The sequence below is a fragment of the Podarcis gaigeae genome (genome assembly GCF_964106915.1).
Source record: "Podarcis gaigeae genome assembly, chromosome: 18".
Taxonomy (NCBI): domain Eukaryota; kingdom Metazoa; phylum Chordata; class Lepidosauria; order Squamata; family Lacertidae; genus Podarcis; species Podarcis gaigeae.
The window spans coordinates 10,593,860-10,605,049 of NC_139696.1; the positions used below are offsets into that span (position 1 = coordinate 10,593,860).

The 11,190-nt window shown below is 49.8% G+C and overlaps 1 protein-coding gene across 2 annotated transcripts; it reads right to left on the minus strand.

The window, feature by feature from the left end:
- Positions 1-650: 650 nt before the first annotated feature.
- On the minus strand, positions 651-11,144 carry PLEKHJ1 (pleckstrin homology domain containing J1). Of its 2 annotated transcripts, none has more exons than XR_014559750.1 (6): positions 10,903-11,066; positions 8,822-8,889; positions 8,020-8,086; positions 5,436-5,526; positions 2,919-3,417; positions 651-2,553 (listed from the first exon to the last, which is right to left on the minus strand). XR_014559750.1 is itself a non-coding variant. In XM_083720819.1 (6 exons), the coding sequence occupies exons 1-6, from the start codon at positions 10,994-10,996 to the stop codon at positions 2,465-2,467; spliced, it is 450 nt and encodes a 149-aa protein (XP_083576945.1). In that variant the 5' UTR covers positions 10,997-11,144; the 3' UTR covers positions 651-2,464. The 2 variants fall into 2 exon arrangements, 1 of the variants encoding a protein (XP_083576945.1); XM_083720819.1 differs by having other exon boundaries at positions 651-2,530; positions 3,354-3,417; positions 10,903-11,144.
- Between the last annotated feature and the right edge of the window lie 46 nt (positions 11,145-11,190).

Consider the following 11,190-nt stretch of genomic DNA (forward strand, 5'->3'; position numbering starts at 1 on the left):
GGCAACGTTCTTCCACTATTTCATCCAGCGGATTCACGAGACAGCCCATCATATCTTGTGCTGTATTCACCACCCTCTGTAGGCACTTCCTATCAGTTGATGTCAAACCAGCATCCCACACTGTGATGCAGTATGAAAGGACACTTTCTATTGTAGAAGGAGATCGTCATGGCTATGTTGTCTCCTCTCAGTATCCTCTTTTCCAGCTCCTTCAACCATTCCTCATCAGGTCTGGTTTCCTGACCCTTGATCATCTCGGTCTCCCTCCTCTGCACACCTTCCAGCTTGTCAACATTCTTCCTAAATTGTGGTGCCCAGAAGTGGACACTGGACTCTAGGTGTGATCTGATCAAGGCAGATAGAACAGGACTGTGGCTTCCCTTGATCTGAACACACTGGCTCATTGCAGTTATACCTTTCCCCACAATCCTCCCATCTATTCTGGCAAGTGAGATGCAACAGCAGAGTTCAAGCACACCTTTCCAGCAATTCAAGGATGGTGTGACTCAGGAAGAGACGTTGCCTGACCTGCTGCTGCTATCCCAATGCAGTGGGGTAAAAATCCTCGCACAAATGCACTTTTGAATGCAGAACTCATCCCAGCCTATTTCCACCTCTCTCACACAAAGAAAGGCAAAAAGGCGAACACCAACAAGACAGTAGTTTCGTTTATTAGAGGGGCAAGAAAATCAGTGTGGACATAACAAAAGGGGATCTGGGCATGTCAACAAAACAGTAAACTTTCTGGTTTAATGCACAGAAGTAATAAAACTGGCCAGTTATCCAGCAGGCAATGATGTCTTGGAGCAGGAGGGAGTACAGAAGATGAATGTAAACTGATAAAAGTACATTTTACATTTCTACAGCCTCTTAAAAACCTCTCAATAACTAGCCGCCCTTTGTAGCTGGTGATTTCTCTCCCCCCACATTCGTCCCCCAAACTCTGCCCCTTTAGACAACGATGGATTTCACAAGCTCCCATCGTCCATGAGCAACTGGCCGAGGATCGCAGGCTCCCTGGTCTTGTTTCCCCTGCCTCTTTGCAGAAGAGACATTCCTCTGCCTCACACATGCAGCAGTGAAATTCAGCCTCTTAGGGCAGGGTTGGAGAAAGCAGCAGCCCAGCGCCCCCCCGGACAGAATTTTAAGTCTGATATCAGCCAGAGAACCACAGCTTTCAGTGAGTTTTTAAAACACCTCTAAATTTCACAGCAGATTTTTATATATATATAAAATTACATTCAGCTGCCAGTCCCAAAAGTTGGGCAGAGGAAAAAGAGGAAAGAAGAGAGCACGGAGGGATGGAGAACAAGGTATTTTTTCTTTGAGGAAGGGAGATTTCTGCCACCCCAGCTAGCAAGGAACCTGCTTGGAACACAGTTTGGGCCCCGAGCTTGGGAAAGTGGCAAGGGGCTCTTCTCAGTTCCCTATTTTGCCAGGCGCAGAGAGCAGCTCTGACGCAGGGGGTGCCAGCAAGGCACAACAAAACGGTAACAGATGGCCGAGCACCTGAGGGAGATAGTCGTGTTGCTGCTCCAGTAGTCTGGCATTCTTCTGTCCATCACCTCCTAGTTCAGGTTTTCCCAAACTTGGGTCTCCAGCTGTTTTTGGAACACAACTCCCATCCCTGATCATTGGTCCTAATGGGAGTTGCTAGTCCAAAAACCCCGCTGGCGACCCAAGTTTGGGAAACCTTGTACTAGGTGAATGCACATGCTTGCTTAAAATGAGTGTGCTCCCACCACTCCTGTTGAAAATGTTTCCTTACAGAGCAAGTAAAGAGTTGTCCCATCCTGGGTGAGAATTGCTGAGGGCGGGGGGCGGGAGAGGCTCAGGATTGGGAACAATGACTTCAGAGACACACACAGCCCATTTGACGAGGGGGGGGCGGTGCAGGGGGAGTAATTCAGCACCCCAGTATCCCTTGCAGGGACAGCATAGTGGCTCCCACCCAACCCAGGCAGCCGATGCGAAGGTGCGCAAAGCCAGAGCAGTGGGGGAAACTCCGCCGAGGGTGTTCTGGGTGCACCGCAGATCTCAAATCTCAGCACGAAAGTTGGGCACAAACCCGATTTAGGATGTTCATGAAAATCAAGCACGATTCCAAGAAGCCCCCGCCCCTTCCTTCAGCTCCAGGAGCACCCTTGCCAATGTTGTTTGTGTGCACATTTACACACACAAGGAAGCACGATTCTGAGCTGAATAGCAGGTTCTCTGCGCCCTGGAAGGAAAGAAAATCTGCAACCGCTGGAGTCAAATCTCCACTCTTTGTTTCAACCCCCCAAAGCTAGGAGGAAGCAGGTGGGCGGGTGGCGTCACCCTCTTGACGGCACAAGGGAGGTCCTGCAAGTTCGTGAAAGCAACTCACTCGGTCGGCGTACAGTCCTGACCCTGGAGGCTCGGGGAGCTGCGCAAGGGTGCTGGTGGTATGGTGAGATGCCGGCCCAGATCGATATGCTCGGGGTTATACCTTCCGTGCGCCCAGCTGGAAGCGGGCTTCCCCCGAGATGCCGTACTGCTCCAGGGGGTCCTGTGGCGAAAGGAGAGGTGGGGCTTTGAGGGCCAGATGTCACGGCTAAAAATTGGCCACTGTTTCTTTAATGCTAAAAGAACTAAATCAGCATGAGTCAGTGGCCTACAATGACTCAGGTAACCTTTCACCAACGTGTGTCTGTATATACAGAGTGGTCAATGTTAGTGTTTGGTGTGTGTTGGATGGATGGTAGAAAGCTGGTTGCGTTTGGTGTGTGTAAAAGCTGTCGGTCGTGGTTGGAGAAGAAGACTTTTTAAGAATAAAAGCAGCAATACTCTGCAGGAATACTCTTTCTCAAAGACTCTTTTGTGCCAACTAAGGTCTGAGGACTAGGCAAAGGAGTAAAAAGGAGGTCAGAACCTTTTCCCTTTTCAAACACAGACACCGGATATCTGGAGATGCTAAATTTGAAAGGGTGGGAGATACGAGTCCACAGCTCTGTGGCAGAGCAGATGCCCTGCATGCAGAAGGTGTCGGGTTCAACCCCTGGCAGGGCTGGGAATTCCCCCGCTGTCCCTGCACCTGAAACCCTGAGGAGCCACAGGCAAGTTGGCATATTTCTAGGCGCTTCCCAACATTTCATCTTGGGATCCCAATGGGATCACATCTTTTTTAAAAAACCATTTGTATACACACATCTGCCTTACTGGGTCCAATTAGGATGAATGGGTCTTCTTGGAGTAAAATGTAACAAACACGACTGCAAACCATAGTATCACGGGACGACCCAGGGCTGAAACTGCGCCTCCTTGTCCCGGCCGTTACTTCCCGGTCTCTGGGTGAGCCCCCTCACATGCTTTCTGGCCCAGGAGCTACTCACCTTTCCTGTCATCTTCAGGATCTCGTTCCGATAGAAGACCAAGCTGCTCCTCATGAACTCGTAGCTGTTGGCAGAAAGAGAACGGATCCGACCGTGAAGGGCGGAGGCAGCAGAACCAGATTTCTAGAGAACATTCACGGCGAGGGTCTTCCGCCCCAAAACAACCCCAGAGGAGCTGATCCTGTTCCACCCAACGCTTCTGGGATTTGCGGTTCTGGTTTTGCAGCTAATAAGCCAACAGCTTTGAGTATTCAAAGGTGGTGGTGGTGGGGCTCTTTAAGGCCGTGCCTCAGGGATGGGGAGCCTCTGGCCCTCCAAACTTCTCCATGTGGCCCTTGGATGTTCTCCCCTGGCCATGCCCCTCACTGGCCCTCCTTGAGACCTTCATTTTGGACTCACCGCTGTCCATTGAGGCACAGGTCAATTCTGCGTCCAGGGTGGCTGTCTACCAGCTCCATCTGAGACCCTACCTGCCCGCAGACTGTCTCACCAGAGTGGTACATGCCTTGGTTATCTCCCGCTTGGACTACTGCCATGCACTCTCTGTGGGGCTACCTTGGAAGGTGACCCAGAAACTACAACTAATCCAGAATGCAGCAGCTAAACTGGGGACTGGGAGCGACCGTCGGGACCATATAACACCAGTCCTGCAAGACCTATGTTGGCTCCCAGTACGTTGGTGCTGGCCCTAAGCGGCCTCGGATCAGTATACCTGAAGGAGCGTCTCTACCCCCCATCGTCCAGCCCAGGCACAGAGGTCCTCCTCCAAGGGCCTTCTGGCGGTTCCCTCACTGCGAGAAGTTACAAGGAACCTGGCAGAGGATTTTCAAACACTGAAAATCCGGACAGAAAAGGGTTTTTTTTGCCCAAAGTTGTTGAGACAATTCGCAAAAAGAAGAAGAAGAAAAGTTTTGGGGCTAATTTTAACGAAAATCGCCAAAATTGACACTGCCGACATGAGCTGCGATATGTCTGGATTTCTGCCCGAACACTGCTTCCAACTGCAGTATTCCGGATATGTCCAGGGGGTTTTGCATGTATGGCAACTCTATGACAAGGACTTATGGGACCGCCTCTCCTGATATGCCCCGCGGAGGACCTTAAGGTCCACAAATGATAACATTTTGGAGGTCTCAGGTTCCAAGGTGGTTAGATTGGTCTCAACTAGGGCCAGGGCCTTTTCAGTGCTGGCCCCAACTTGGTGGAACGCGCTGTCCCAAGAGACCAGAGCCCTGCGGGACTTGACATCTTTGCGCAGGGCCTGCAAGACAGAGCTGTTTCGCCTTGCCTTTGGTTTGGACTCAGTCTGACCCTTATGTTTCCCACCCCTTATGGTTTTGATCTATGGGCTACTTTTAAAATGAGGCTGCATTTTAAATTGTTTTTTTCCCCTTTTTTCTTATTATGTTTTTACTGTAATTTTACTGGTGTTAGCCACCCTGAGCTGGGCTCTGGCCGGGGAGGGCAGGGTATAAATAAATTTTATTATTATTATCATTATTATTATTATTGAGATAAGCAACTATCTGCCTTTTAGAAGACAGCCCTATATTGGGAAGTTTTAAACGTTTGATGTCTTACTGTGTTATCCTTTGTTGGAAGCTGCCCAGAGTGGCTGGGGCAACCCCCACCCAGATGGGCAGGGTGTATCACCGAACTCTGATTGCGCCTAGATTGGGGGGGGGGGGGGGAGATGTTCAAGCTAGCCTGCACAGAGGGCAAACTTTACATGTGTAGCTCCACCCACTCTTGACACTGTCCCCGCCCACCACCAGCATGCGGTGCTCATGGGCCTCTGCTCTTACCTGCAACAAGGATTCAAGTAGAATAATGGAATTGTAGGGTTGGGAGGGACCCCGAGGGTCATCCAGCCCCACCCCCTGCAATGCAAGAATCTCAGCTAAAGCAGCCATGGCAGATAATGCCATCCAAGCTCTGCTTAAAAACCTCCAAGGAAGGGCGCTGCGCAGAGATCTAAGCAGCCTGCGCTCTGTCCCTTCTGGCTGGCAGACACGGTCCCCACCCCCTTGAAAAAATGGGGAAGAAGGGGTCCCCAAACCCCGGCTGACCGGCAGGCCTCACCTCGCCCTCTGGAGAACCTCGACCCACTCCAAACACTGCTCCTCTGTATCACATTCGAAGAAGTACTTTCTCTCGGGTTCTTCGAGGAAACCTGCAAACAGAGACCCGAGCCATCAGCCTTATCTACTGAACTTTAATAAAATTATGATTGTTGGGAAAGGGTTATGGCAAAGCACAAGGGCAGTACAGCTCACGTGGGAAAACAGCTCAAACATGACCCTCCCAAGACAGAGGGAGGCAAGTCAGGATCTCTTAGCCTAATTTATCTCTCAGTGGGTTGTTGTTGTTTAACACAGGTAATGCAAAAATTTAAAAATTGTCCAGTAGACCTTAAGGTAAAGAGACCCCTGACCATTAGGTCCAGTCGTGGCCGACTCTGGGGTTGCGGCGCTCATCTCGCTTTATTGGCCGAGGGAGCCGGAGTACAGCTTCCGGGTCACGTGGTCAGCATGACTAAGCCGCTTCTGGCGAACCAGAGCAGCGCACGGAAACACCGTTTACCTTCCCGCCAGAGAGGTACCTATTTATCTTATTGTACTTTGATGTGCTTTTGAACTGCTAGGTGGGCAGGAGCTGGGACCGAGCAACGGGAGCTCACGCCATCGCGGGGATTCGAACCGCCAACCTTCTGATCGGCAAGCCCTAGGCTCTGTCATTTAACCCACAGTGCCACCCACATCCTTAGAGACCAACTAAGTTTGTTCTGGGTATAAGCTTTCGTGTGCTTATACCCAGAACAAACTTAGTTGGTCTCTAAGGTGCTACTGGACAATTTTTTAATTTTTTAATTTATTTTGACTGAGTCACACCAACACAGCTACCTACCTTAATCTAGAAAAGGCAATGCATGATTTATTCTGCCTCTTTTATTAGGCCTTTTCAAAATGCAATACAGTAAAATTACATTTATGTTAACAAGCCCTATAGAGGGACTATTACTATTCCATTTATGAAATCTCCTCTTTCAGACACACAACTCTTCTTCCCCAGTCTACAACTGGATCACTTTAGCAATAGTTAGTACCTCTAGTTGTTTTAACCTGCTGGTCAGCGACTCTTGTCTCCCTGCTCTTATTCTGGCTTGTTCGAATCCCTGCGGCAGGGTGCGCTCCCGTTGCTCAGTCCCAGCGCCTGCCAACCTAGCAGTTTGAAAGCACCCTCGGGTGCAAGTAGATAAATAGGGACCGCTTTCTAGCGGGAAGGTAAACGGCGTTTCCGTGTGCAGCTCTGGCTCGCCAGAGCAGCGATGTCACACTGGCCACGTGACCCGGAAGTGTCTTCGGACAGCGCTGGCCCCTGGCCTCTTGAGTGAGATGGGCGCACAACCCCAGAGTCTGGCAAGACTGGCCCCTACGGGCAGGGGTACCTTTACCTTTACCTTTATCTTGCTTTTACAATTTTGTATTTCAGCTCTTTTTAAAATGCTGGTCTACGACCGCAAGAAACTGAAACCGCATTTTAAGGATTGTTTTAACAATGATTTGCAATGGTTTTTACTGATGATTTGTTTATTACGCTAATGGTGGTTTGTAATTGTTTCACTGGTGATTTGTTAATTATTCTGTTTGATTTGTGCTCTGCTTGTGATGTTCTCTTCTGTTACAGTTATTTATGGTCTGTAAGCTGCTTTGCGATTCACTGGAATGAAAAGCAGCATTGAAACATATGAAATCGATTTTTCAGAGCTTGGAAGATCTTCTTGCACCTTGTCTGCTTGGGACAAAACCGAGATTTTGGGCTCCCTGCCTTGCCTCCCAGCCTCCTTCAAACTGCTCATTATCCACCCCTCTTGATGCCTTCAGAGTCCGAAACGATGGATTACCCCAGCAGTCCCTTGAGACCAGTGGTTCCCAAAATGGACAGTGCTTTGCCTGGGTGGGGGGTCCTAAGAGGGTGGCAAGGGGACCCTGGAGGTGCCAATGACTATCAGACTTTGAAAAGCTGGTGTCACTGGATTAAGTTGATCACTTCAGCTGCTGTGACATACATATCCGATCCCTTTCAAAAGCTATCTTCAAAGAAAAACAAGTCTTGTTTTTTGCTGCCTGATGTAGAGAAGCATACATCCTTGATAATATCTAAATTTCTCGCTAAGGCTCTACAAATCCATGCTAATAAACCTAAAAGGGGTATGGGGTAAAGGTGAAGGGGCAGAAATGTCAGTCTCTTATTATTCCCATTACCATTTTTTATGTATCTAATGGGATGTCTGCTAAAACACAATAAACTGACTTGACTATCTTAAAACCGGCAGTCACCGTCCCGACCCACAGCAGCAAATTCCAAATTGGCCTGCGAAGAATTTCTTACAGCTGTCCTGAAATCTAGTGCAAAGTACATTTGACTGAGTGACCCTCTCTGAATACTGTGGGTGGAAAGGGGGTAGTTGTGAACTAGAAATGTGTTCCAAATGGGTACAGACATCTCAGAGAGCAATTTGAAAAAATGTTAGATTTGTTTTGATTAGTGACCAATTTATAAAAAACTGAATACCAGTAAAAAAGAGAAAACAAGAAAGAAAAAGCTCCCAGAAAAGGAAACGCCATTTCCCCCCATCTGTCTCCTCAATACCCCAAAGACTCACTAATGGAAAATATTTTGCCTTCTTCTTGGCTGATACTGCAGTGTTCCAACAGCAAAGCACCAATAGGCTGGGGGGAGAGAAAGAAACACACAGATTAATTAATTACTTTCCACATTCGCTCAAGCTTTTTAAAGTAACTACATTGTGCATATTCTGAACCCTGCTTTTAATTGAAAGCTGCACAAGGATTTTTCTTTCTTAAAAAAGAAAGAAAAATAAATGAAGAAGGCTTAATAAATTCTCAGATAAACCCTTGTAAAAAGCCCTTCTTTTGTCTTCAAGTAAGTTCTACTCAAGAGGAAACTCAATGAAATTAATGGACCCCCCTTCCGGTCGTCCTATCTGTGCACTTCAGTGGTTTTACTCAGAGGGCGGCCAGCGTTGGAGCCAACCCCTTTATATATTTTTCTAGATTGTTCTACACAGTCAAATGGTAAATGAATTTTATTAAATAAGCAAAACAAATCAATAGACATATAAAAACAAAGTTGTTTAGAGAGAGATTGGGGAACATCTAGAGATTGCTGGACCCCCTCCTAAAAAAAATCCTATTCTGGTTGCTCTCCAAGAACAGGACTAGATCCAGGAGCCAGACTCTTCTAGTAAGATCAAGCTCTTTATTAGACTAATAATAAGAGTTTATTCTAGGCACTGCCTTCTCATCATGCTCCTACCACCCACCGCAACTTGCCAGAGGACCTCATCACCTGAGGACTAGTAACCTGAGCAGGCTTCGCATCATTATTATATCTGGCAAGGTTGCTAGTGGGTAATTTCCCCTGCAAGCAGTGAGCAAAAATACCTCGGCCTCATCTGTTCGGAAGTAGAAGAGAAAGTTGACGACCAGTTTCACCAAACGCTTCTTCAAGGCTGCGGAGAAAGACGAGGTGGAGGGAGTTGTTTGAGAGCTCTTGGACACATACTGTATTTTTTGTTCTATAAGACGCACTTCCCCCCTCCTAAAAAGTAAGTGGAAATGTGTGTGCATCTTATGGAGCGAATGCAGGCTTCGCGGGCTATCCCAGAAGTCAGAACAGCAAGAGGGATTGCTGCGCAGCGCTCCCTCTCGCTGTTCTAGCTTCTGGTTTAGCTGCATGAAGCCTCTGCAGGGCAGCGGGGATCCTTCATCTCGCTGTCCTGCAGAGGCTTTGCGTGGCTATCCCTGGCTTTTGCGGGAGGTGGGGGAAGGGACAGAGTGCGCAGCTCTGTCCCTTCCCCCACCTCCCAGAAAAGCCCCCAAGAGCTGCGCTCCCTTTAAAGAGCGCACGGCTCTTGCGGGAGCATAGCTGTCAACTTACAGATTTGAAAACAAGGGACCAGCAGCCTCGGAAATAAGGGATCAGCAGCCAAAATAAGGGATTTTCCAGGCACAGGTATGTTCGACTTCTGAGCCCCTCCAAGCCAAAGGCAGAAAGCCCAGCCAGCAGCCAAACGAAGCTTCAAGCGGTGATTCCCACAGCGCAGCAACCCGGCAAAGGGGATGCAGCAAGGAAAACCACCGTCACCTCTCCGCTGGGAAGCGCTGAGCAAAGGCGAGTCCCCAGGCAACGCGGTTGATTTGATTGGCACAAGGCATGCAAGCTCCACCCCCCAGTCGTTCTTAGACTCCTTATTGGGTGAGCAACGCAGCCAAGCAACACAGTTGGAACTTCCCTCCTCCCTGGCTGGCAGGGAGGGAGGGAGATGAGCTGCTTCCTTTGAAACCAGGGAAATTTAAGGGACACCATCAATAAGGGACAGCAGCTGGAAATGGCGCTGGGATAAGGGACTGTCCCACCAAATAAGGGACGGTTGACAGCTAAGTGTGGGAGGTGGGGGGAAGCTAGGAGGCTTGCTTTCGCTGAAGCCACGAGAACAAGCGGCATCGGTCCGCACCGATCCTGCTTGCTCTCCTGGCTTCAGGGATGGCCCCGCAAAGGCTCCTGAGCGAAGAGGGAGGAGCGCTCCCTCTTCGCTCAGGAGGCTTCTTATTTCATGTTTTCTTCTTCTAAAAACTAGGTGCGTCTTATGGTCCAGTGCGTCAAATAGAGAGCAAAATACGGTATTTTTGTAGCTCTGCGATTCTTCCATTGTGGAGGGTTGGACTAGATGACTCTCGGCGCCCTTTCCAACTCTACAGTTCTACGATGTCCAAGTTTGGGAGAGCGAAGATGAGCTCCTGCGACCTCAAGGCAGATGTTCCCACAACTGGTGATTTTTACTAATTCAACCCTCCGCCAAGGGTCATCTAGCCCAACCCTCTGCAAGGCAGGAATCTGAGCGGATTCATCCAGGACAGGACATCGCAATACAGTGGTACCTCGGGTTACATACGCTTCAGGTTACAGACTCCGCTAACCTAGAAATAGTGCTTCAGGTTAAGAACTTTGCTTCAGGATGAGAACAGAAATTGTGCTCCGGCGGTGCGGCAGTAGCAGGAGGCCCCATTAGCTAAAGTGGTGCTTCAGGTTAAGAACAGTTTCAGGTTAAGAACGGACCTCTGGAAGGAATTAAGTATGTAACCCGAGGTACCACTGTACGCTGATGACAGTAAGAGCAGAACACACGAGGGAATGGAAACACCTCTGGGCAAGCGAGCAAAATAAAAAACCGGAGTAACAGAATCACAGAACGGTAGAGTTAGAAGGGGCCATGAGGGTCATCCAGGATCAACCCCCTGGAACAGTAAAGCTGCTAGTCCTCAGTGAGGACGAGACAAGCCAGCCCCGGGGTTGGGAGTTCTGCTACCACCCCAACCCAATAAACTCTGATGACGCCACGGGAGCCGCCGCCGCCTCCTCCTCCTCCCCGATCCCCTGGCAGGCGTGACGTCACCCAACCCGCCTGGTGACGTCACGCCGCGGTGTTCTCTCGTGACGTCACCCCTCCCCCCCTCCTCCTCACCGCTTCCCTTCTTCGGGGCGCGCATGAGGACCTCGGCCGCCTTCTCGGCTGGCTGCCGGGAGAGAGACAGCAGCTCCCGCTCGTTGTACCGCATCGCCGCCGCCGCCGCCGCCTCCCCCAGCCCTTCTGGCCCGCTCGGCTCTATGGCTCGCGAGCCTCCCACTTCCGCTCTACTTCCGCCCTGGCCTTCGGTAAGAACCGGAAATGCCTCCTTCTGCGCAGGCGCGGTCGCGGTTCCTTTCCCGTTCACTTCCGGCCTGCTCCTGACGTAGATTCCGGGTGACGGCA

Coding starts and splice junctions, on each gene's coding strand:
- PLEKHJ1 (XM_083720819.1), bottom strand. CDS start 10,996: ATGCGGTACAACGAGCGGGAGCTGCTGTCTCTCTCCCGGCAGCCAGCC. Junction 8,890..10,902: donor CGCCCCGAAGAAGGGAAGCG/GTGAGGAGGAGG, acceptor CTTTCTCCGCAG/CCTTGAAGAAGCGTTTGGTG. Junction 5,527..8,019: donor AGGCAAAATATTTTCCATTA/GTGAGTCTTTGG, acceptor CTCTGTTTGCAG/GTTTCCTCGAAGAACCCGAG.